The sequence below is a fragment of the Delphinapterus leucas genome, chromosome 9 (assembly GCF_059928025.1).
Source record: "Delphinapterus leucas isolate spDelLeu-1000000601 "Yukka" chromosome 9, BTC_Dleu_Yukka2, whole genome shotgun sequence".
Classification (NCBI taxonomy): Eukaryota; Metazoa; Chordata; class Mammalia; order Artiodactyla; family Monodontidae; genus Delphinapterus; species Delphinapterus leucas.
Genome location: NC_143137.1, coordinates 47,021,226 through 47,048,698, shown reverse-complemented (window position 1 = coordinate 47,048,698; position 27,473 = coordinate 47,021,226). Strand labels below are relative to the sequence as shown.

At 41.7% G+C, this 27,473-nt stretch overlaps 1 protein-coding gene across 1 annotated transcript in view; it reads right to left on the bottom strand.

The window, feature by feature from the left end:
• Nucleotides 1-27,473, bottom strand: part of CPVL (carboxypeptidase vitellogenic like) — a 101,507-nt gene that overhangs the window by 58,018 nt on the left and 16,016 nt on the right. Inside the window, exons 3-6 of the mRNA XM_022584321.2 lie at nt 17,750-17,864; nt 16,705-16,763; nt 15,217-15,296; nt 9,874-9,940 (exon numbers count right to left, since the gene is read on the bottom strand). Of these exons, the coding sequence (XP_022440029.2) occupies nt 9,874-9,940; nt 15,217-15,296; nt 16,705-16,763; nt 17,750-17,864 (321 nt within the window). The remainder of the gene's footprint in view (nt 1-9,873; nt 9,941-15,216; nt 15,297-16,704; nt 16,764-17,749; nt 17,865-27,473) is intronic.

Here is a 27,473-nt window from a genome sequence, read left to right as displayed (position 1 = left end):
GCACTGGTACAGATGTATTATATAATCTTCATTCAATGATGGTTTATTGGGCAACTGTTCTGTCAAAGGTATCATAACAGATACTTGAGTAGACACAAAAATGAATAAAGCACAAAACTTGTAAAGATCACAATATCTTTTAAAAATACATTATGGAAAACTTGACTCAAATGTGATAAGGCAAAGTCTACCATTTCATGGCTTATTATTTCCACAATGTGTACAATAGCCAGCACATAGTAGGTACATAAAAACATAGCTGATAAATGAATGACTAATCTGACATTATTTCTAAACATGTTTTCTCTATTGGAAATCAGTACAAATGCTTAAAAAGTACACCTTCCAGTGATGCTAGCACTCAAGTTGTCTTGTTATAAGACCTAGCAACAAAACACCTCCCTTGACTTTTTCAGAGATAGAAGGGTATGTACTTTATAGGTAGTGATGACAAACTTAGGCTAAAACAGTCACATTTTTATGGCACCTTCCTCCTTGCGACAATCATATGTATCTGGGATTCAGGCAGGAGATTAAAAAGGAACACCCACTCAATCTGAGCATCCACCATAAACAGATTATTTCACCTACTTTAATTCGAGCCAATGTAAAGTTAACATTATCTTCCTATATTTTAAAATGATGAAAACAAAGGTCTGTGTGTTTCACATGCCCACCTGGAATTCTGTCCGGGCTTGGCTGCCTGCACGCTTCCAATTTCTCATATCAAATCACATTTCAGTCAAGGGTCCTGGATAGACTATGGATCTCTGGTCCCCCAACCTGGGACCCACACTTGGATTTATCCACTGCACACTTGCTAAGTGGACCATTTAGGAAAATGAGACAGTGAGATGGGTAGTTCTATAACCACATCCAAAACAGATTCCTCAATGTTCAGTCTACATCTACTAACCTAACAGTGATGATGTTTACCTTGGTTTTGGCTTTCTAATGACTATCACACACTTCCTTGCCCTGTGTCAGTGTGACAAATCCTTCACTGCCGTTTTCATTAATCATTCCACTGGTTGAGCGACTCAGGCTGTCACACAGTAGACAATTATAGGATTATTTTATGGAAAACAGACACCGAAACATTACAATGAAATTTCAATTATTTTCACTCTCCTTGTTGAGACACATTTCTTTTTTCTTCAAGATGAGATTTGTTTACTCTTCCTGAACCATTTGTTTCTCGATTTAATGATTCTCTGACCACCACGAGCACTTTAAAAGACAACCAGACAATAAATCGAGTATGTTTGATTTTACCCAGTTTTCCCTTTTCCGGATATGTTTTAAATAGAATAGAATGTCAGACTCTGGGGGGAGAAGTTAGGTGTGGTTGTCTGATGGATCAGAAATGGACTATATGGCCCTTAGGACTTATAATTGTGATCCTGTAATTTTATGAACTCTTGTTTCTTTTGTTCTGAGTTCTGACCATAACAACAACTAAAGCAATGACAACCACAACTATTAGCCCTGTGGTTTCTCTGATCTCTGGCTGGGGTTCACCAATGTGGTCAGCAGCTGGCCAACGAAGCTCCTGAAGTCTGTGAATTAACGCTAACCTTCTACCCTCAGATCAGACACTGGCCTCAAACAAGCTCTGAACAGCATCAAAGCAATTATAAAAGGAAAGAGGAAAAGTGTATCCAGAAACTGTGTGAACACATACTATTTTAGAATTCAGCAGTGACCTTCAAGTGAGGAACTCAGTCAGACAAATATATTTAACTAACATAATAATTCAAACTAGATTAGCAATCAACACGTCAGGATTTTAGTTTGCCCTTAGTAATTATTCCTTTCCAATATTTAAAGAAGCTGCAATTTCCAACACTACTCTTGTATGGCTCCTTTGCCCCACGGTGACCATATTTTGAGCTCACCTCTGACAAGAAGGGCCAGAGCCATTAGGGTATGTTTGTATGAGCTTAAAGAAGCAGTAAACCTCCAGTTTTCCTCTGACATCAGAAGGATCTCAGAATTCAGCTCTCAAACTTTTATTTCCCCCGAGAGAAAAAAGGTCTCAACATCAGAGTCGAATAGTGTTTTTGAATCTTGGTTTGCAATCTTTCTGTGTTCTTACATGATATTTGGAACAGCCTAATGGAAATCACGTTAGGAGCATATTGTACTTGTAAAAATAGTCTAGAGAGAATGTAATACTTGGTTAATTATCCAGATGTGTAAAAGCAAAATGAAACTGGACTTAAAGAAACTTGTAATTGTGTATTCCATCTGAATCTCTCCCTTCTTACATGTTTCAACAACATTCATAGCCGACTTACTGTACCCCTGCCACCCGGTTACTTTTAAGGGAGTCAAAAAATCCATATCGAAAATCAAGCTTCAATCAGCTCCTCCAGAAGAAACAAAATCGTGTCAGAGAATAATATTATAATGGAAACAATGTCCTCTTACAGAAATATCACATATGTTAGCAGTTACTATTGTTTAAGCTACTCTTGGTCGTCTGCATTTCTTACTGAAGTTTAGTTTAAAAAAAAAAAAAGTAGATGCAGCTACATTCACTCTCTGGCTTGCTTCTAAATATATCTTTTACGGTAAAACTTGCAGAACCTTTATCAGTGATAATGAGCAATGGCCTTTGAACCTGGTTACCAAGTGTCACTATTCATTGGCCCTAGCTCCTCACCTCTGCCTGGAAGTGGAAAAAGGGAGTTGTCATCCTCGACAATGGCATGTCAAGGATGGTCAGGGTCATTCTATGTCCGTTTCCCTGCTCTGCCCCCAAACCCCCAGCCACTCCAGCTAGAATGAATGTCTCTGAAGAGTTCACTTCGGGGCTGGTGAGAACTCTTCCATGTCTTCCGGGAGGAAACCAGGTGGGCTGCCCTTGTGGAGAGAGTCACATCGGTGTCATGTCCTCTAGCTGTCCCCAAACACAGACTATGGTGGAACCAGCCCCATGTACAGGGGTGGCCAGAGTGAATAGGGGGATATGCTTTGAAGAGAATTTCATACACACGTTGAAAACTACAAAACTTGGTGAAAAGCCTAAGTTTAACGGAGTCACAGAGGACACAGCAGCCAAGAGGACAGGATTAAGCTAGGGTGACCCTGACTTCATCTAGCCTTGGGGTAGAATCTTACTTCACTTGGCACCATTATTGCTTCTGAGGAGAGAAGAGGTGTGGCCTTAACACGGCCAGTTCAGAAAATTAATGAATGGAGAAAACTGGAGCTTTGGTACTGTGGTAATCTCCACAGCTTCCTAGACATTGCTAGACCATGTGTCATCTAATTTCAAGACCACACTGCTGTGATTTAAAAAAAAAAAAAAAGGCTTCTAACGAGAATATGACTTTACCTAAACATCTATTTCTCTTGACTATGAGCTTAAAAAGAAATGTAGAATCTACAGGAATACACATATGAGAAAAACATTTTGATGTGTATCCAACTTTTAGTCACATAAATTTATGCAAAAGTATGTACGGCCTTTCAAATATGTTCTTATTTCGTTTTGAGATGATGCTTCTTTAAAAATTAATTCCATCAGTGACAAACATACGTGAAAAGGATGTACCTCACCTCCCCCCAACTCTAACTTCAGTGCCAGTTTTGGAGAAATTCATACCCAGCTTGAAGCCAGGTGACTTGAACAGATGAATAAACCCTTTTGTTTAGAGATTACAGTTAATTTGACTTTTAAATAAAGAGTGTGAATATACTGGGCCACAGTCAACAAACTGAGTCCTTCACTTGCTCACTATAGATAGAACTCAGAAGGTTGAAGCTGCGTAATAGATATAATTTAGCATCTCTGGTCCCCAGCCTAGACATCTCATCCAATTGGGTACTATTTGTGTCGCCATGCTACTTGGTCCAGCATAGTAGCTCACTTCAGACAAAGCTTATATTGACGTCTGATTTACTCATATCCTTTTCCACGTAACCAGAGAATCAGCAAATATGTGTTGATTTGACTTAGATACGCTATCCAAAAGCCCAAGGCCCAATTTTGCAAACATTTCCATATGCCCCTGTTCAGTTCTCCAGGTTGCAGCGTAAACCTTGACTTTTCTAATATTAAATTCATTAAATAGTCACAAATCCGTTTTCAATTCTAAAAGAAAATATTGGCAAGTCAGAGGAACATAACTGAAAATAGACATCTGTCATGAGCTCAAGAGTTAAACCAGCTCAAATGTCATCTAGTCATATTCAGCAAGTTCCAAGCTTGGAGAAAGAATTACATTCCAAGGACTTCAAGCCTTTATATCACTTGAAACTTCCATTTACTCCATAAAACTTGATGATCAAAAGACAGAAATATCCAAGAAGCTAGAGAACTTCTTTTCTGTTTGTATAAGGTTAGTAACCCTTAGAGATTATGTACAAAATATGTAAGGGATGTCCGACTCCCTTGTACAGACAGTGGGTCTATTCTGTGGGAAAAGGCAAGTCTTGGAAACAGTGCAGTTTTGAGGAGCCAGGCTCCAGAGAGCATCTTCACGAAGCGGGTTACCATCCTTAGCCCATCCTGTGACTACAGTCTTTGGGTGATGGAGTCTGGCTGCTTAGGTTCCAATCTTGGCTGGGTGAGCTTGTAAAGCCTACATGACCTCTCTAAGCCTCAGTCATCTCAACTGTAAAATGGGGATGATAATAACAGTGCCCGCTTCATAAGGCAGCTGTGACGATTAAACAAGGTAATGCATGAAACACTGCTTAGCATCATGCCTGTCATATGATCCACTCTCAATAAACATTCTCAAATAAGATCTACAAATAAAACAAGGGGACTAGATACGTTTGAAGGCATCCTTCTAATCACCAAATTTAATGATCATAAGCCTGGACTAATAAGATAAAGGTATGGCCTACATAAAACAATTATAGGCCTATAGTTAGGGTAGTTCTCCCTTCCCACCCCTTCACAGGTATGTCAGTGCGTGAAGTTCCCCTATTACAAGTATCTTTCTATGGTTAGGCCCTGTCCTCTATTCAAGGACAAGTATGTTGGAAGTACATTTAATTGATCAGATTCTCTCTAATGGATAGTGAGCTGGTAACAAGTCAGAATGAGGGAGAGAAACAGTACAATCATGATGGGGATGGAAGAAGCATGGGAGAAATAGGACCTGAGCACAGCACAGCCAAGGAAAGGAAGGCCTTGGGTGGCAGGCAGGGCACTGGATGACCCTGGAAAATAAGGGAGTAGAAAGGAGGTTCCCAGGGCCTGGGGTACAGTACAGGGAGAGAAGAGCCATGAAAAGAGATGTAAAACAGCCAAAGAGAAATATCATTGATATTTTTATTTTATCTGGCAAATGCCTTGTGTGAAGCCACCCTATAACATCCATTCAGCACTGTGCCTGGTATTGTATGAAACAAATGAAACAAACCTGGCTCTCACCTCCTGGGAGCCTGCCACCAGAACCCAGGACCATGACGATTTCAATAAAGAAATCAGACTCTGTGAGCCCAGCAGGACTTCACTCATGCAGATGAAGATAAAGTATCCTATTAAGCTCACTAATTTTTAAATAGCTTCAAAGTTTTGCCTCAGATTCAGCCTTCGAATTAATCACGGTTGCAAAGCTGCTTCTAAGGAAAGTAGGCCTCTCCTGCTGATCGGGAGATGCCCAGTTTTAACCACATGCCCTGCCAGTTTGGAAGCGCTCCCACCCATTGGCACAAACGCCTCTACACGCTAAATCTTTCCCATGAGTGGACAGAAAGCCACAGGCTCAGAGGCCAGTGGGAAGACCCCTCCCTACCATCACCTCCCTGCCTTCCAGCGCCAGGGCTGTTGTGCTTTAAGTTTTAGCTGGGCCCACGTACACTTGAGTGGATCCTAAAGAGTGTCTGTACCTCAAGAAAAAGAGCAATCTCACTAATAGTTACTGGCTCGGAAAGGATAACACTTAGGAAGAAAGTTAATTATATGAATTAAATGCAGCTTGTTTCTCTTTTTGAAGTACATTTTTTTCATGCCTTGAGGAGGGTGATTTATAGACACATTTGTCTCTCTTTAGAGAAAATTAATTCCAGTTGGTGTTCTGGGCAGAAATGGAGAGAAGGGAAGGAGACAAAGCAGTTCTTCCTTCTCCGCTGCCCCAACTGCAGGTCTGCACTATGCCTTGCTGTGGCCTCGCGTGGTCCACACGGCAGGGGCGAAGGGCCTGGATCGGTCCCCACACATTTTGCTACCATCCAAAACTTCTAAGCTCCACCATCATTTTCTGATGGAGCAAACAATTTCTTTTAAAGATGATTTCAAAATAAGAGGGGAGACAATGCCATACCCCAAGAACAAGTGAGCAGAGCCTTGTAAACATCTCAGCCCCTGTTTACATGCATTAGGCCATATGCTTTGGAGCCATAATATTTTAATCCAGCTTTTCAACATGAATGGTAATAATAGTCATCATATGCTGGGTACTCACCACAGCCAGTCACTCTGCTAAATATTTGAGGAGGATTATCTAATTAAATGCTCAAAACAACCCCATGCAGTAGGTACTGTTATTACTTCCAGACTCCCTTACACCAAAGTTAGGGCGCTGAACAGCTGTTCCAGCCCCTTTGAGCACCAGGCTACCCTCATTCATAGCACACAAATGTGGAGGATATTTAGGTCTAGTACCTTTGCAATCAAAAGCAGAAAACCATTTCTGAGTTTATGCATTTGTTTTCCAAGAACAATTCTACAAATCTAGCGGCATTATTTGTTCAGGAAATTAAGAGTTCACAAGAGAAAAGATTTCCCTTTCTTGAAAAATCTATTACAACATTTTTTATGGTGGCGGACACAGGGAGGGTGGGTTGGTATTATGTTAAAACTGCAATTGTATACAGATGCTTTAAGAGTACATCTAGGTAACTACAGTTGAGTATCCAGTAAAGTAAAATATCCCCGGAAGTGGTCTAATTTAAAAACCAACCCTTCTGATTGTAAGATGAAAAGCAGAGGCCCAGAGAGGTCACAGAACTTGTCTGGAATCATCCAGAGAGAGGCAAAGCCAGCAATGAACCTCAGGTCTCCTGATTATTAATCCAGAATTCCTTCCACTTCTCCATTCTGCCTCCTAGCCTTAAAACAGAAAGACCAGGTGGGACAAAGTAGACTAGAGAAACACAGCATTCTGCCAATAATAAACCATCAAGGCATTATTTAGTGCTCTACCTTTTAGAAAAAGATGTGCCCCCAGATTTAATGTATCTTGTGTGGTTCTCATGAAGATGCTGCTGCCTGGCAAGTGCATCTCCATCCCAGGCTCTGCCTGCCCTCATTCCCGTCTTCCTTCATCACTTGGAAGGCACAGGTTTCCTTAAAAGTATTCATCCTGGCAGCAGAGAATATAAAAAGAAAATTGTCCTTTGCCACACACATTCAGAAACTACATGCATGAAACCACCAGGCAGACATGAGATAGACAAGTCAAATTTTTCATTTGGAATTTGGTAGCTTTGCCGAAAGTTCAACATGATGGTTAACAACATTGTCACATTATTTGCAAGACGAGGAATTACACACTAAGCAGATCACTCTTCTGTTGGTGGTGGAGAACTGGGTGTTTTCCAGGGTTGCTACCAAAATGACAGGAGTGTCACTTCCTCCATCCCCCTGACTCCAGTTATTAGTTCTGGAATGGCCATGGGATTCAAATGGATAATGAGATTCAGGTATATGGTGGAATTATTGGGAAAGAGAAGTTAAGCTGGTAGGCTATATCTAGAGCTCTGGAGTGGGTTGGAGAGTCAAGGGCACAGGTGAAAAGAACTTATCTGAGAATGAAATCAGTGAAGTGCAAAGCCAAGTGAATAGATGGAGAGAACATGAGACAAGATCCTGATAAGGTCTGAGCAACCAGATCCAGCCACACCTGAGGCCAACAATTCAATCCCCTGTTTTACTTAAGACACTTTGAATGGGGTTTCTGTCACTTGCAAGCAAAAGAGCCTTGACTAATACACCCATATTTATCCTTCAAAATCCAATTTAATTGCTGTCTCCTCTGTTTGACTTTTCCTGAGGATCCCAAATTGAGAGGTAGCTATTTGCTCACCTTATACTATTTGTCTTTACAGCTACTTCTCTAACTGTTCTCTTCATTCTGTATGGTTAGACTCAGATTTACAGTAGAGTTAATGTCTTAATCATTGACTTTCTAATACTTGTCCAAAGCCTCAGACATAGTACATGCTCAATATATGTGTGTTGAACTGAATTGAATTTGATTCTCAATACTGTTTCAGGGAACACTGAACCCTTCAATGGCTTCCTATTACACTTAGAATAAAGTCTAACCACTCTGCCATGAGCAACAGGGCCCTACACAATCAGCCTGCCTCTCCCATCTAAGCTCCTTCTACAGTGGCTCAATGCTTCTCCTTGAGTGCACCAAGCCTGTCCCGACCTGAGTCTTTGCATTTGCTGTTCCTTCTTCCAGGAAAGCTCTTCTCACAGATATTGCAGAGACCACTCCACTACGTCACTCAGGAATCTGCTCAATTGTCTCCTTACCAAAGAGACTTTCTCTGACAATCTTATCCAAAATAACACTTCCATCACTCTCCAGCCCTCACCCTGCTTATCTTTTTCATGACATCTTTTTCAGACATATCGCTGCCTGACCATCTGGTACATATTTATTTCTTTCATTATCACTGCTTTCACCTCTGGAATGTACGAATGCAGGGATTTTTTTCTGTTTTGTTCACAACTGTATTCCTAGCACCTAAGAATTTTTGTGTTCTCAAAATATTGGCTGCTATACATTTTTAAAATAACCTTAAATTTAAAAGGATGAAAAATAGCAAACCTTAAGATTGAAACCAACATATGCAAATGAACTGTTCATTAAATTGTAACATAATCACCCTGGAAAAAAACAGAATTAATTCCCTGCTAGGGCAGGGAAAGTACAAGATAATCCTATAACTTATAACTAATTTGTGCCAAAGAGCAAGGAAATGCTCAAAGGCTAACGGGGACAAACGGGGACAATGTGTCAAAAGGACACAGGAGCCAGCCTGAAGGGTTCCCATTGACCAAATATAGGAAAATACAAGCATCAAAAGCAATAATGATAGCAATAAAATTTAACACAGCAAACAGAATTTACAATCCATGAGTCCCCAGTGATATTTTTAAAGTACATATCAGAGAAGAGGAAGAAGGAAAGGTGTTCTCTACAGAAGAATGCCAGATGATATCTAAAGGAAGATAGATCAGAAAAATCACCATTTTATAACCCCCAGTATAATAACTGATTCAGACAGGAATCATCAGTGGGTGGATGCTAAAACTACTTGGTGACATATTTGGTGTGTGTGTTGGGGGAAACAGATGTTCACATGGTCTCAGATTATTTATTAATTTCAAAGGGAAAATGGTACCTTTTCAATGGTGAGATCTGGCAGATACCATCTTGACTAAGTGACCAGTAATGGAACAAAGATGTTATATGCCTTCTGATGTGACTGAATAGAAAGTAAACAACATCTTCTATGTGGTGTTCTTGCCAAATGTTTTCAGTGAACCTAAGCATTGGAAAAGAGTCAGACAAAGTCAGAAAATGGGACATTCTACAAGGCACCTTGGCTAGACTCCGGATAATCATCATCACAAATGACAACAACACCAACAAAGACATGGTACCGAGACAGGACAACCCACTGTGATATATGAATCTTTACTGGGCACTGAATTTTTAAAACTATGTTATGGAGGACATCTGCGGGATAATTGGAGAATTTTTTATATGGGATGAATTAATATTGATGTGTGTGTGTGTGTATATACTGAATGAATAAACCACAAGTGTCATAATATATTTCAGTCCTGAAGATGTTGGAAGCATGCAAGAAAACATGACTTCAACTCACCTCCCCAGTGGCATAAAAGTCATTGTCTTTATAGTCAGAGAACAACTGGAAAAACTGAGTAAGTGCACTGCAAAAAGAAGAACAACAATAAAAATCACACGGAATCATGCTACACAATTTCACCCTTGGACAATAGGCTCCACATTTGAATTAAGATACTATTATGCTATAAGTTCCTGTAGGCATTTTTTCAACGTCTCATGTGCATAACACTCCATACTCTGTGGATGGTTAGAAGAATACTTGTGGGCTTACTTTGTGATACTCAAAGTTGAGACAAGTGAACATCAACACTCTGGGAAGGTTTCCAATTCCCTGGGTTACCAACTTGGATCACCCACCTGTTGAGGGGACCCTTGAGCAAAGTGCCACAGGCTTTCACCTATTACTTAGCAATTTGTGGAGTTAGTTCTGCAAACCTTATGACCCCATTAATCTCAGGTTGCGGTGAGGTAATGGGAACCTTAGTTGCTTACCAAACTCTCTCTGTGGGGAAGCTGAACATTTCTATATTCTAACGGGGCTCCCAGCATTTCAGTGTTTTAATAACCAAAGAACAGAAAAGGTGTAAAATGACTGTAGTCTAAGGGAAAACCACCAAATGGTCACAGACATTGAAGTAAATGCACAGTGGCCTCCAGGGTCAAAAGAATCACATTTAGGAAAGAATGCCAACAGCCACCTTGGTAAGCTGAAATAGATTTAAACAGCCTCCAGAAATTATTTTATAATAAGCAAGAAAAGGGTGGATTATTGAATCATTCTCTACTTGAACAAAATCTTTCAGAAAGGAAACAAAAACTTGTGAAACTCAGAAGCTTTATGAATGTTTTGACCCAGATTGCAATGCCTGAGAAACTAGGCAGGGTTTCTGTTCCAGTTTCCTGCTGAGGGACTAAAAGCCGTAAACCAGCCAGTGAACATGAAAGGCAAGGAGGCCCTGCAAAACCAGGAGAAAGAGAAAGTTCAAGGGTCACCCAGAGGCAAAACTGGGTCATTACAATCACCGTGATCCTGGAAATACTTAATTTTCAAAGGCTTCACAAAAACCCACCATTAAACTCTACTGTAGAGTTTCAGTTTATTTCTCTGTTTATTATTTATAGTAACTAAAATCTTTGTAGCAACTAAATCTGGGAAGCTGCATTATACAGCGTCCATGTTTGTGCTGGCAATGAGCTAGCTTTAGAGCTGATATAAAAATAGGAGTTTATTCTCCAGCCTTCCCTCTCCAAACTTCAGGCTAAAAACTGCTTGCCTTTCTCTCTGCCTGCTAGTTGGAATGGCAATAGACATTTTAATATAGTAAATCTGAACTAAGCCTTGTGCTTTAGCTTAAAGCTTATTTCCTTAAAGAATTTGTTGGAGGATTGTCAGGGCTGCTAGATTTAGCAAATAAAAACAAAAGATGTACAATTAAATTTGAGTTTCAGATAAACAACAAATAATGTTTCAGTATAAATATGTTCCAAATATTTCATGCGACATACATAGATTAAAACACTATTCATTGTTCATCTGAAATTCAAATTTAACAGGGCATTCTGTATTTTATCTGACAATCTTAGCTGAAGGAGATAATCTCCTAGGTTGCTTCCAGCCTGAAAAAGCAGGATTATCTAGCTGAAGTTTCCAAGGCAAGGTCCCACTTGAGGAAGCTATCACAGAGATTTAATTTCACAGTAGGATATGAACAAAAATTTGGCTAATCATAGCAAGGCCTTAGTAGGTCTTTCTTAAATGGGAACGAAGAATAAAAAAGATAAATTTAGTAAGTTGCACGTACATATATCATTTGCTCATTGAACTGTGTTTTCATCAAGGACTATACCATTATGTGGTGAAGGGTTGTTTCAAAATAATATCTAGAATCATGCAAATTTTCTAAAATTGCAAATTTTAGAAGTAGAAATGCCAAAATACATAAGGCATAATACATACACATGTGTGTGCCGTGCACTCCATGCATTTACTCAGGCACAAGCACCACATGGCACACAAGGCATGTCTCTTCCAGGTGTTTCCATTTGACGACCTTGCTGGCATTGTGCCAAGGCCTTGTCAATTTGAGTCAAATTTTAGTCAAAGGCTACCTGGTGGCAGAAAGGTACATTAAAGGACAATAGGATGAAACACAGATTGCAAGGGTGAATCAATAGGAGAAAATACTCCTCAGATAATTTTTTTAAAAGGGAAGATGGGTTCGGGGCAGAGAAGATAGACGTAAATGATAACGCATTATAGATCCAAAGACAGCCTTGGACTTTGGTCAGCTCTAGTGGAGTCAGGGTCATAGTAAATACAAGACATCCAGGAGAACTGAGGTTAAAATAATCTCAGCAGAAGCTCCGTACCAACAAAAGCCAAACAAGGTATAGCTTTTGTTGCTGACAGGCTGAAAGAAGCACAGCAACAAGAATCTCGGTGGTTTCGTTCTGTTGCATCAGATCAGGAGCCATCCTCTGCATTCATTCATTCCACTTCTAGTATGGCCAGGCCATGATCTCTGCCTGCACCCATCATGCAGTATTGTTCTAATTAAATATATGAAACCTGTTTCATAGTCACACTGTCATGAAGCTTTGTTTAGCAATACATACTATCTACCATGCAAACCAATACGTGGAATAGAATAGCAGCATTTCTGTCTGGCTGCTAAGAAGATAACTTCAGGCACACTGGGAGAGTGGGGACTGGGGAGCTTGCTTACTACTGTATCAGCAGCACCAGGAACCATGTCGGGCACATAGTAGGCAATCAAAAAATAGTGGTACATGCCGTGGAGTGGCTGGGCCCATGAGCCACGGCTGCTGAGCCTGCGCGTCCGGAGGCTGTGCTCTGCAACGGGAGAGGCCACAACAGTGAGAGGCCCGCGTACCACAAAAAAAAAAAAAAAAGAAAATAGTGGTAGAGGGAGAGTGGCACCAGCTGGTCTACTCCAGTTAGAAAATTTATTATTCTTTAGGAAATTTATATATTTTTCTAAACCAGAGAGGCATTGTGGTCCTAAACACATTCCAAATAGAAAAAAAAAAATTTAAACATCTTGTTAGTGAAAAAGTTTCACTTCCAAACACAAAGAAAAGCAGGCTAAATGTGAATGTCAAATGTCTTTAGGAGTCTCCTTACAGCCGTGCACTAATAATAGTGAAAAGGAATTGGATTTTCAGAAAAAAAGAAAGATGGTTTTCAAAGGGAGAAAAAGAATGTTCTACTCTTTAAACCAATAGTAGACAATTTATAGGTTTCAAAGCGACCTTCTTATTCCAAACACCCATCTGGACAGCTGGAGAGAAGACTCTAGTCACAAAGGGAAACAAATAGTGCAAACCATAAAGGAAACAGCTGAAATCAGTTTTCTGCACTACTCTTGATTAACTACTTTCCAGTTCTAAGAGCCTGAAGCAAAAAGAACTAAAGCAGCTATAAACAATGGATGCTTTGAAATAGGTTCTCTTTACATGTCTTGCAAGAGGAGATGAACCACATGTCAGCAGTAAATATCCACTCAGAGGGTCAACTGGAAGCTGTGACCATCTCTGGGGGAGGGGCAAGAGAGCCAGAAAAGGAAGGGCAAGGGTGCAAGGCTCGGGCTTAGAGGGTCTGATGCATTTCTTTAATACAGACCCTCCGCCCTCAGGGTGTTTGCTAGTTAAACAACTGAGGTTGTTTGGATTTAAGCCAAAAGAGGGTTGGAGTAGGAGGAGGGTATGGGGGAGAAGTAGGTTTCCGATCTGAAAAATGAGAGCTCACAGTCAGTGCTAAATGAGAAAGACATGGCGCTTGAGTAAACTTGTAAAAGACAGCCGGCAGGATTATGTCTGTGGCGGGAAAAAGGAGGTGCGTGAGCTGGGGGCAGGGAAGAGACCCCTGTCAGGATCTGGCTAATCTGCCCCCAGGACCCATTCATTGTATCTGGAAGCAGAAGGGTGGGTCCTATCCAGCCCGCCTAGAAACTGAATGAAAGTGTTAAAATAATGGGACATGTGGCAGATGAAAGTGTGCAAGACAGACAACAACCATATCATTTTCTGGGGCAGCAGAGAAGAGAGAAAAATCTCTGGGAGAGAGGCCGGAAGTTCTTCCTTCCTCTCCCCCACTCCCACCCCTCCCAGCCATTGGCCTTGGGGAGAAAGAAGAATAAAACGGAAAGCTTTTGTCAGAGATCAAAAAACTCTGACTCCTATTAGATTCACTTTCACTTTGGGGATTGGTTGGGTTTGCTCACCAAGTAATTAGCAGAATGAGTGTTTGGTAAAAGTGGGGGGCAGGGTAAAGGAGCTAGTTAACTCTTCCTGGCCACTAGGATTCTTTTAGTAAATTATTACAATGCGTAAAGGGGTGCCCTAGTGATCTGAAAGAATCCAGGACTTGGTCTCTAGTAATAATTTACAGACTGAAAAAAAAAATGTGACCGAGTAAGAAAGGTCACTTACTTTAAAAACAAGTACTAAAAAATAGCTATAATGAATGTAAGGAAAAGAAAGGAAGACATTATACGTATACTGTTTGATCAGGCTTACAATGTCACATTTTCCTTAATTTCTTTTTTAGTAAAAGAATAATTTTGTAATATGAAGGGAAAAGTAAGAGACTCGCTAACAAGCTGAGCTTTCAGCCTGGAAAAGGCATGAAGGAGAAACACAAGAGTAAAAAACTGCATTTTGTGAAGGCCACAAAAGGAGGAATCCTGGGAAAGAAAACAAACAAACATCCAAGATGTTGTTTCCTGGCAAGAGCGAAGTTCAATATAATGTTGGAAAGCAAGCAGAAACCTCTTCGGCATCTAGGTGAAAGGTTGGAAAATCATCTTTGGTTGAACAATTCTGCTCTGTTTCCATTGTTTTTCAAAAGCTATGTTTACAAAATTAAAATTATGCCTTAAGATGTCAGTTCTTCTTGCTACTTTCTCTACTTTCATACTTATCAATGATAACGTAATAAAGTGGAAAATAGGCCGTGTGTGTGTGCACGCACACACACACCTCACATGGAAGTATTCTTAAAAGATCTTCAGGAAATGGACTATGAAGACCAATCAATAATACTTCTAGGGCTTCCCTGGTGGCTCAGTGGTTGACAGTCCGCCTGCCGATGCAGGGGACACGGGTTCGTGCCCCGGTCCGGGAAGATCCCACATGCTGCGGAGCGGCTGGGCCTGTGAGCCATGGCCGCTGAGCCTGTGCTCCGCAACGGGAGAGGCCACAACAGTGAGAGGCCCGCGTACCGCAAAAAAAAAAAAAAATAATAATAATAATAATACTTCTACTACTGGAAGAATTTTCCTGTTGAAATAGAAAAACGTTTGGTCTGAAGAAGGCTGAAAGAGTCAGAGCCTTTTACCTGTATAAGTCTCGTGCCACATCGTCCTCATCCACTGCATATCCCTGGAGATGTTCAGTAAAACTGAAGCCTGTGCCTACCTGAAGGTGAAATAAATAAGCAGGTATAAACATAGAGAAACACATGTCCTGCTGAGAGATACCACCTGGGAAGGAAATCAATCTTATTCCAAAGGCCATGACTTTGACCTCAGATTTTTGCCATCACCCACATGCACTCAGCCGTCCACGCAGGAGGATGCTGCATGTCACCTAGGTCCCCCTTCCCTCCTCCAAGCCCAAACAAAAGAGCAGCGCAAAGCTCTGCCCTGAAGTCAGTGACTGAGCTGTGCTGATCCTGCAGCGGGGACCCTGCCAGATGTTGCTTTAAGAACAAGAAATTCACCTTTCCTGGCTCCTGCTACAGTATCAAAAGACCCCAAGTTGCCTCCTCTCTGAAACCTGGAGGGTGCACTGCTCTGCCTGCTAAGAAGGAACTTAGGCTGGAGATAAAAGATAGTTGTGTGTGTGAGTAGTTATTTTTTCCCATTTCTTTATTTATGGAAAATATGGCCACTAAGCCCTTTCACCTTCAGCAGACAAGGGGCTTTAAAATAAAGATTAGCTTTAAACTAATATTTCCTTATACCTAGAAGTTCATGGACAACTGAGCTGTAAATCAACAGAAGAAGCTACTATTTATTTTGGGTCAATAATATACATAAGGAATGCACCCCCTCCACACACACCAGTTGTAAATATTTTTGCTTTTGTTTTTTCTCCAAACACCCAAGAGAACAGGACATTTAATTAAACTTTTATTTAAATATGGTATTATAGACTAGGAAAAAGGATGGTTGACAAAACATGGGGGAGGGCAAGGATGTTGGAATTTTTCTCCCTATTTTTCTGTTTTATCTTTGAACCATCTGGGAAATGAAAGAAGTTAGAGGAATTAGTTAGAGGACAAAGAAGATACCCCCAATCTGCAGAAGCTGACCCTAAAGTTACTTTCCTATACTGCAGTTTATAGGATTTAATTTCATAAGAACTTCCCAAGGAGAATTCCACCTTTTGCTCCCCCTGAGATGAGGCATTCTGTTCACTGTGATAAGTGACGGGGCCAGTTTTGACTTTTTATATCTAGAACTCAGTTTGAAAGATTAGGACTTCCCATACTATATAATAACCCATGCTATAGCGAAACCCATAGCATCAGGAGAAAGAAACTAATCCCTTATCCTGGATGGTATAATCCAGTGATCAGGACATTTTATAAGATTAGAAATGAGGGAAGGAGAGAAGGCAGCAAGTAAAACCCCCAAACTTGGATGTAATGATACATGTTAGAAAAGTTAAATTTCAAATGTGTTCTTTAAATAGACAATTATATTTTAAAAAGAAAAAAATTAAATCTGTATTTTTTTTCTATTTCTTAAATGTACTTAATGAAAGAAAAAAGACAAGAGAGACCAACACTGCCATTTCACAGGACCCTGGGGATACTCACTGGATTATCAATGTAGAGCATGGAAAATATAGTGGTCCAAGGAAAGTCTCTGGCACGCACTAGTAAAGCAGAGAAGAGGTTTTAGACTGGGTCATTAATAAAACATCCCATCTAATGCCTAGCTCTGGTTAGGAGCCCAACACGCCTACCTGTCCTCTTCAGGTGAGCGAACCCTTGGTGTCCCTCTGATGTTGCATTATACTCTCATAGTAGGGAACAGATACCGGCACCTTTTTCTTCTCCCCTCCTCTCCTTTACTTTTCCCAGAACCAGAGAGTTTCTACATCTAAGATGAACTTTGGAAACAAAACCCCGTGCAACTGGTTCATGCAGAAACACCCATCAGCCAGGGATGTAATAAACCCATCTGTCCAATTGGGTGAATCATCCTTAATGTCCAATTCTCCAGAATCTGCTTCCTCCCATCCAATGCTGAAGAGAACCACAACTTCAACAGAATTGTGTACATGAATATACTGAGTCACAAACTGGTTCACCCTCCAAATTCCGACCCAGGGAAAGTAAACAGTCTCCCATCCCCACCAAAAAAATGAGATGGAGGTAAACCTGGGTTAGAGCTGGATGTGGTTCCTTCTCCATTCCTTCCTTCATGCCAGCCCCAGCCCTCAGTATCTTGCTTCCAAGATATCCGATCATTCATGTGACTGAACCGTACAGTGTTCAGTTCATGTGAATAACTAGGGATATAATTCCACCCATTTGTCCTACGCAAAAGCGCTTACCCAAATAGTAATAAATACCAACTGTTTTCATAAGCCCGGATTGCTTGAGTCAGGAGGAGACTGGCAGAACAAAGCTTGGAACCTTTCACCCAAATTTTAAGGGAGAAAGCAGCCCAGCCAGGATACGCACCCTGGTGGCTCCTCCTTCTTGGACAAACGTTGCCAGAAAGTTATGTTTTTATAATCTGGAACTGTAAAGCTATTACTAGTGGCTCACTGTTCACTCTAAGTTATTTCTAGAGCAGATATAAGGTTCAAATGAAAAACTCTCCATGGGAAAACAGAGTCCAAGCAGCACTTACCGGTCATGTTTCTTGTGACAATATAAGGTCCGTGTTCCACAAAGAGTCCAAACATGGATGAGCCTCCCGGCCCTCCCTGCAGCCAGAGGACGACTGGAGCATTCCACGGCTCTATCTAGAAGGGACAAAGAACCCAGTGACTAAATAGAGTGGTAAGGCTGCAGAATATATCCAAGCAAATTTACCCCAACCCTCCGTCTTTCACAGCCTTGACTCATCTAAGTCTCATCAAGCCTTCCCAGACCCCAGTGACCATTCTCCACTGTCATCTCTTGTTGTTTTGATTTAGTAGTTGTTTCATATGCCGGTATCTATCTTGTGCAGTTAAGTCTTTTCTCACTAATGGCCATAAAAGCCACAGATTGTAGAAGCTTAGCCTTTGTGTGCCCCTAGACACCCAGCATACTGCCTAGGGCACGGTTAGATTTTTTTAAAGCTCTTTAAACTTTCTGGGGACTCTTCCATTTGACCAACATATTCCCAAAGAGGCACAACAAAGAATCCATCCTCCTCAGTGACAATTTTCCCCTTTCACTGAGAGCCCAAATTGCCTTTCTGATTTTATTTACAGAGAAGGTGACCACGGAGATAACAGGAACTTCATTCAACATGATGAAACTGAGAAGAACAGAGACAGGCCCTGAGCCATCTAGTCCATGCAAACAATAGCAACAAAACCCTGAAAAAGGTATGGATTTATTTAGGAGATGTGGCTGATGTAAATAAGGAAAGGTCACTGGCAGGGTTGGGATGCTGGAAATGAGCCACTGGTAGTGGTCAACACCGTCACCCCTGATGACAGAGTGGTCTTTACTTCTTTCACGCAGCTCCTCGCAGGGGTCGGCACCACGCTAGGAGGAGGTCCTAGCAGAGCAGTGAGTGAAAAAGACAATTCCTTGCCCTCTTCAAGCTGACATTTCATTGGAAATACTGACAGTAAATAAATGAATAAATACGAGGATTAAAGAGTGTGGAGAGGAAATAAGGGTGATGTTAAAAGAGCGAGTGAGGGCAAAGAAAGAGGCATTTCCTTTGGACACAGTGATCAGGGAAGTTCTCAGTGAGATCCTGAGAGTGAAGTTGAGACGTGGAAGCTGAGAAGGATCCAGCCACAAGGAGAGCCAGGGAACGATGCTGTAGATGGAAGAAATCCTCAAGACAGAGAAGAACTGGGTGGCAGAGCAGTGAGCATGGAGGTTGCCTGGCCCTACATGAAGCCTTGGGAGCAATCTGCAAGAAGCTCCACTTGGTCTCCACAAGGCTCAAAGCAGAACCTGATAGTGAGTCCTCATTGGATGTCATGGCTCATCTGATGCGCAGTCAGTCAGGTCTGGCAAGAAAGGAGCCTACTGCTTCAGCCCAGAATGAAATCCTGCAACCTCTTACTTAGCCCAGTCACACAGAGACAAATCAGTGTTGCATTAGAAGGTCAAAGTGGATTGGCTCATCCACCTGGATGATGTGAGAAGGCCGTGGGCAGAAGGCAAGATGAACTCAAGGGGACGGGATCTGGGACCCACAGCCAAGAACCTGGAAGAAGAGCTGATCTTACAGGGTTCTAACCATGAAAACAGCAGGGACAGAGGGATTTCTCTTATCTGGTCACCAAATATCTACAGAGTCCTTTGGCAGCTTTGGGGAGGGGCCAAGGGAGCGGGCTGAAAGAGTGGCAGCGGTCAGAACAGCTGTGAGCTGGAGAAAAGCCTGCCTAGGAGGGGCCACCTGGGATCCACTCTCCAGTGTTAAGGAATTAAATGAGATAATATAATATTTGTAAAGCCCTTGGAGCAAAACCTAATGCATGATAAAAAGCACATTAAGCACGAATGATTATTAAAACTAAGGAAGCAGGTAGAAAAAGTTGGAGCCCAGAGTCAGACTGGGAACTCAGATCAGGGCTGTCGCTCCAAGAGTCAGCACAGTGTAATGGATAAGTCTTGTGAGCTCTTGTCCCAAACTGGATTCCAATCTGGGCCACTAGCTGTGTGACTTTAGGCAAGTTGCCTAAGTCCTGTGGACCTCAGTTTCCCCACCTGTAAAATGGGGATCAATGATAGTACCTATGCCATGTGGTGGCTGGGAGGACTAAATAAATTAATTTTCATAAAACCCAGTGAGTGGCATATAGTGCCTGTTCTACAGATGTTAGCTGTTGCTACTGGGTTGGCCAAAAGAGTTAGTTCGGGTTTTTCTGTACCATCTTATGGAAAAACCCGAAGGAACTTTTTGGCCAGCTCAATATAATAGAAAAATACTAGGAATTTATAGACAGTTTTCATGTAAAACATCTATAAATGAGAGAATAGGAAAAGTGGGTCGTTTGCTGTTTATTGTCGTTCCTTTGGACATCTTCCCTGGTCAGTTTTTCGCTAGTTGGTTCTCTTGCCTCAAGTGTTGCAAATGTCTATAAAGAATTTAAGAGAACCAGAAACTTATAAGTTGAAGCAGAAAAAATTAACATCAAAGCTGGACTTTTAAAGCCACTGTAGGGAAGCAGAGTGACCCTGGAGCTGGTAGCCAGACAGGTGCTGGTTCTACTTGGCCACGTAATAGCTGCGTAATCCTGGGCCTCAGATTCTTCCAGCCCTCTGCTGCCTCATCCATCAAAGGGCAATAAATGCTCACCTCACAGGCTTGCCCAAGGACCGTAATGAGAAAATGTATCATGAAATGATATTGTCAACTCTACTGTGCTGAATAAATATAACTACCTCTGCCCTAGACTGCCTGGCCCCAACTGTGTGTTTTGTTTGAACAAGTGATTTTTATCTCCCCTCCAATCCTCTATCTTGCTATTCAATATCACTCCCCAGGACCACCTTCCACTTGTATTCACTCAGCAGTAGGAGAGTATTAGAGGTGGAGACAGGATGTGAGATACAGTGAGTCCATCCATTCCAGCAGACCTCCAGCCCCCCACTTCCTTCCTATCGTGCACATGAGCTTCTAGAAGCCCTGGAGAGTTACCCATGAGCCACTGGTTCTCAACCTTGGCCACCCATTAAAATAACTTGGAGAGTTTTTTTTTAAAAAAACTACTGCTTAGGCCCAAATCCCAGTGATTCCAATTCAACTGGTCTGGGGTGAGGCAGGCATCAGTCTGTTTTAAAAGCTCCCAGGTGGTTAAATGTACAGGCAGGGCTGAAAATCTGTGAGGGTGATAGAGAGTTTGCCCTCTTGGGTGCCCGGGGCCCTCTGATCTCCACCCTATCCTCCCCTGCTTTTCATGCCCCTTCCTGTGACCTGGCACAATGATGGGACCTCCGGGCTCTCAGAAAAATAGGGTGACCCTGAGAGGCCACACTACAAAGTCAAGTCTAACACCTCAGTGCCAAACATCTTTATTATGTGACTTTGAAGCACAGGACACTGAATTCTTGGAATGCTTAAATAATAGAAGATCTGCACACACACCTCCAACCTCAGCTGACCCTGCTCCTCAAATTTACTTTCCTGAAGGAGGTGAATGAGCTCAACAACCTCTGAAGAAGCTCATTTTTTAAAAGAAAACTCCACGCACACATCTTCTTACTCTGATGAGCCAACCAACCTGTGAACTAATACTACCCTTATCTGGAACGAAATGCAAAAGTCAGATGCTGGAAAAGAAAGGTTCACATGTACATCGCAAAAAGTTAGTTATAACACAGCCTGCGGACTTCTGTAATATGCTGTGACATCACAATGTCATGACATATAACAATAATCATGTCAATAATAATGGCATAAAGTTATTATGTGATAATTCCTTGGGTGATATATTCAGCTCTCAGTTGTGAGAATGAAACCCCTCTCCCACTCGCTACCCCCCATTTAGGAAAGAATAAAAGTAAATGAAGACACCCTGAACAAAACCACACTGCAAAACTTAGGATCAAATGAAGTAAGAAACAACTGCTTCACTTCATTTACAGATTTACAAAATTCAGGACTTTTAAAGTACTTATTATTTTGAAACTATAATTCAAGAGTGTATGAAACAAGAGAGAGAATGTGTTTATTTTTGTCCAAATTTTGAAAAATTTTACTAAAAGCTTTTCATATTATAAAGAAAGTACTTATTCTTAATTTTTTTCCAAAGAGGGTATAAAAAAATTCCCCCTTGCCCCACCAATCCTATTCCCTAGAGATGATCATAGAAATATTTAGTCTTCCAGATTTTTCTCTATACCCCACCTCACCTCCACACATGTACATATACACATATCTTACAGATGTTACATATGCAATATACATAAGCACTTTTTTTTTCAAAAATAGAATCAGGCTATACATAATATTCTGTATTTGCTGTATTCACTTAACAACATGTTGTGGAAATATCTTCGTATCAGTACATATTATAATTTGGCTGAATAGTCCGACACTCTGAATTTACAACAATGTATTAATTCATTTAACATATAACATGAACAGGCATTATTCTAGGGCTGGGGATTCAGACCAGCTCCACTCATGGACAGGAAGGATACTTAATAATTAAGAGCATAGGTTTTGGCACCAGACTGCCAGGGTATGAATTCTAATTATGTGATTTTAGAGCTGTGTGACCTTGGGCAAGTTACTTAACGTCTCTGTGTCTCAGTGTCTTCTGCTTGAAAATAATAATAATGATGTCTATCGTACAGGATTGCTGTGCAGATTCAGAGTTAATATACGCCCAGCAATTGAACAGCTCCTGACATGTCTACTTAAGTATTAACTCTGATTACTTTTCTGGTAAGGTGGGAAGACGGGTAATAAATAAATAAGTGGGTGATATGAAAGAGCAATGGAGAGACGTTAGATTGAAGACTTAAAGAAGTCCTCTGGTGATGGGCTAACATTTGAGCTGAGACCGGAAAGGTGAGTAATCCCCTATTGATAAAAATGTATATATTTAATTAAAAAGAAAATAAAATCTCTACTAATGACACATAGGTCAGAGTAGTGTAGCAAGAACTGATGATCAAAAAGAAGGGACAAGGAAATTCTAAATATAAAAGAAGGGACAAAGGAATCATAAATAGTTAAGTGAGAAGTCTTTCTAACAACAGAAGGGTGGGCACGCAGGTCCCACAAATCTGCCCTCTTCTTGGTGAGCAAGAAACTATGGCTTTGCCTCAGAAGTCCTTTTAATTCTTCTGGTGACCCCTGGTGGCCAATTCATGAACTTGGACATTCCTCCCTCAGGGTTTGTTCCTAAAGGAACAGCCCAGAAGGAGGCAGGTTATCTATTGTTTTTTAGATCCCTACTGAAGTAAATTTCAGTCTCTCACATTAGCACATTCCATTATTTATTCACTATGATAGTGAAAAAATCTACCCTATGCCTTAATAGATTGTCATTCGAAGTAAGTAAAACATTTATTTGGTTTAACATTCTGTACTTAAAGAGATTCTTAGAAACACCCGGCTTTTTCCTTTCTCCTTGCTTCTAAGTGAGCGTAGAGGAGACTCTATATGGGAACACTAATGAAATGAAACCAGTACTCAACCCTCCTGCCCTACTGCTTCCCACGTGGGTAGCATCCCCTTATGTTCTGAGTCTTCTTTTTCATCCCTGCTCCCCATCAAACCATACCCATCTTCGTTCCGCCCTCCCAGGCCCTCCTCTACATCACGTGGTAGAGAAAACCTTCTACTCAGGCCTTACACATAATCACTGAAGTAGTACAGTCATACATCGGGGCCAGGGGAGCACTAAACACTTGCCGATTTCAGTACTCTCAGGTAACAACATTGTATTTTACACAGAGGACTTGCTGGAGTAACTCTAGGGAATCTTAGGTACCCAACAAGTATTGGGGCAATATTTTCTGCCAATGCCTAGGGCTGGGTACATATTCTAGCCACCCTCTTCCTGAACCCCCAACAAGGAACACCACACTCTGTAAGAGAAAACAGCAACTTAACCACTATAGACCCAAATCAATGTACCACTTAAAATAAGAAGTGCAATTAGTAAATTAATTAAGGCCCCCTTCACACTTCTATATGCAGAGGCTGATCATTTTTGGTTTAAGTAATGTGTTCTGTCATAATGGAAGTCATTAGTACCCCAAGTAAATGTCTTGAAATTCCCCCGAGTATGTTTGAATGGACTCCCATTTTGCCACACAGATCCCAGTTCAGCTGCTACACTAATGGTACTAATCAAGACAGAGCTTTTTATTTAAAACAATTGTTTTTGTGCCTAGAATTGTTAACTAGGTACCTAACAACATTTTTTAATAGTATTTTAAAATTAATTTATTTATTTTTGGTTGTTTTCGGTCTCCATTGTTGCACGCGGGCTTTCTCTAGTTGCGTCGAGCAGGGTCTACTCTTCATTGTGGTGCACAGGCTTCTCATTGCAGTGGCTTCTCTTGTTGCAGAGCATGGGCTCTAGGCGCGTGGGCTTCAGTAGTTGTGGTCCACGGGCTTGGTTGCTCCGCAGCATGTGGGATCTTCCCGGACCAGGGATTGAACCCGTGTCCCCTGCATTGGCAGGTGGATTCTTAACCACTGTGCCACCAGAGAAGTCTCCCTAGTAACATTTAAATTCTACATACATACTCCCAACACATGCAAACAACTTGCTTAAGACATTCAGTGCTTTTCAGGGGAATTTTACTTACAGTGGTTGGTTTCGACCACTCACTTAAAACTTCCTGTACAATGATTGTTGCCACTGCACTATCATACAGACAACTAACTTTTCCAAACTTTTTTCTGTTTCTGAAGCCTCCTTACATCACTCCCAAGCTCCCACTGACTCTCAACAAGCTTTGAATTGTCTCATTAATTTGAGCCAACTCACATCCCACTAGAATTCTCTTTACCTTTCTCCTCGTTAACATTTCTACCTGGCTCTCATTCCTTCATGAGGTAACTCTGGCTTCTCTGTGCCTCCTTCAAGAAAGTTGGACATTAGAAGGAATGGGGTGAGGGTGTTAGAGAAAAGGCCTGACTTTCCTTTCTTAATGCATAGAAAGAAATTGCTGAAAAGGTTGCTTTCTTCTCCATGTTAAAATTTCATTTCTCAGGGCTTCCCTGGTGGCACAGTGGTTGACAGTCCGCCTGCCGATGCAGGAGACGTGGGTTCGTGCCCCGGTCCAGGAGGATCCCACATGCCATGGAGCAGCTAGGCCCGTGAGCCATGGCCACTGAGCCTGCGCGTCTGGAGCCTGTGCTCTGCAACGGGAGAGGCCACAACAGTGAGAGGCCCGCGATCCCAAAAAAGAAAAAAAAAAAACTTTCATTTCTCAAAGGGAATCAGGCATGCAAAGGTTTCTTCAAAGATTGGATATATCTATGGATGGGATAATCTGTAATTTATCTTTTTTAGCTACTTTCTTTTTGATTTGTCTCACTCCACCTACCTTCTACTTTTCTAGGTCTCTGATGCCATTAGTACATAGCAAAGAGAAGATAAACAGTGAAAGTTAAGAAGATAAATGTCTGTGACCTCCACATCTTTACTGTTACTAGTGGATCTGTAGCCATCCGTGGTAGACATATTTTAAGAGATCTGTCCAGACCACATTCCCTTCTCTAAGAATTGACTCTCCATTCACCAATGGAAAGAGCCCATTAGCCATGTTTATTATCACATGACCCAGCAACCTCAGCCTCAGCTGATTGGACCAAGAAAGAACACCTGACCCAAACTGGGCCAATCACACTTTGCCCCCAGGAGAAGTGCCAGTTAATCTCTGTTGATTGTACAATCCAAGGACAGGTAGGCTTGGAAACTGTAGGGTAGCCATCTTCTGCCAAATGCCTGTAGAAGCAAAGCACATTGATCTGTAACGAAGCACAGATGAGTGACCCACTGGTCTCGACAGAATAAGGCTGAGACAGAAAGACTGGCTGCCCTGGCTCCTGACGCCTTCTCAGCAAACACACAGTAAATTTTTCTATTTTTTTAACTACTATTTTTTCAACCTGGAAACACTGACCTTCAATTCTGTTACAAGTTCTAGTGTTTGCCCTGGCCTCCATCAGCCATGAGTATCATATCCAGCCCAGGGCAAGAGTAGGGGCAGAATGCCAGAGGGGTCTGCTTCCCCCTGAGCCACTTCCTCAGTGTTCGCCAAATGCCAGCATGCTAGGTAGGCTTCCTGTGTCCACCAAGGAACAGGGAGATTTTAACATAAAGGGGTATTCATTATAATGGGAGAATAACCATAAATATATAAAGAGAACTCTAAAGTGTATCCTGGGCTGAGGGAGAATGTCCACGGATGGACAAACTCATAAGGTGGGGCGCGGCCCTTCCCAAGGCTACGGTCCAGACCTTGTTGGGTAGCTGAGAAGTTCACTGAGGTGCCCAGGCAAAGCTGGCCAACAACCCCTGGGCAAGTAGGAAAGGCCTCCTGGACAGTGGGCTGTGGTGGCAGGGCCGGGAGTGCAGAGGAAGTCAGGATGTTGGGAGCCTCCTTCCTTGAACGAAGGCACAAAACCAGGAGTGCACGGTGTCCACGTCAGGAGGGCTGTGGGAAGCCACTCTCTGGGATGCAGGTGGTCCAGGCTGGTGAGAGGGTGCCAGAGAAAGCTGGGCTGTAGGAAGCCTGCTCGCTGGCAAGACCTGGGATGAATGGTGTCTATCTTGCGAGGGCCATAGTCAGGTGGTCACTGGGACAGAGTCCAGACTGTAAGCTTGCTGAGGGTCTTCGCAGTCTGGGTGCCCAGCTAAGGCAGAGCACCACTGGTTGTCCCTCCACACACACTGCTGACAGACTGAGAAAGCAAAACGCAGCACAAGGGGCCAGGAAAAGAAGCCAATTTCCTCCTGCAATGTCCCTCCAGCACCCTCTACTGTCAAAGCTTAATATCGTGTTCACTGAAAATTCAATACACGTTAAGTTGATCAGTTATTATTTGAACATAGGGAGTATAAGAAAATACGTTTGGAGATTACATTAGAGAAAAATGCAGGAACTAGTCCATAAGGAATCTGGTGTGTTTAATGAAGTTGTTTAAAAATTTATAATAGATTATACTTGTTCGTAGAAACCAATCCGGAAAGCATAAAACAGACAGAAAAAACAAGTTTTTTTAATCCTCCTAGCCTAAAATCATTGTGAACATTTTGATAGCATTTGTATTCTTGCTTTTACATTATGATTTAATATGTAAATAAATTTGCTTTTGTCTTCAAAAAAAAATATCGTGTTTGCTTTATAGGAAAAATATTTAAAACTCTAGTACTGTGGAGCAGGTAAGAGGGTAGAATTGGAGCCGAGAGGCAAAAAACACAAAAAACAAAAAAAAGTACAAAAAACACAAAAGCGCACACACAAACACACACACAACCAAAAGAAAACTGGTACAGTAGTCACCACTCCAGAAGTTCTAGATGTCACAAGATATCACAAACATAGCCCAAAAGTACATGACAAGAGGCTCTATGAGCTATCTAATGCTGCATAACACGTCTCTAAAATTTAGGGGCTGAAGACAATAATAATCACTTATTATCTCTCTTGCTTTCTGTGGGACAGGGATTTGGGGCTATCTGGCTGGACAGTCATGGCTCAGGGTCTCTCATGAGGTTGTAGTCAAGATATCAACCAGGGCTGCAAGTTGTCTGAAGGCCTGACTCCAATGTTGACTGGAGGGTGGAGGCCTCACTTCCTCTCCAGAAGAGTTTGTCCATATGGCTGTTTTAGCATCCTTCCAGCATGGCATCTGGCTTCCCTCAGAGCGAGTGGTCCAAAACCCCAAGGCAGAAGCAGCATTGTTCTTAATGGTCCAGGCT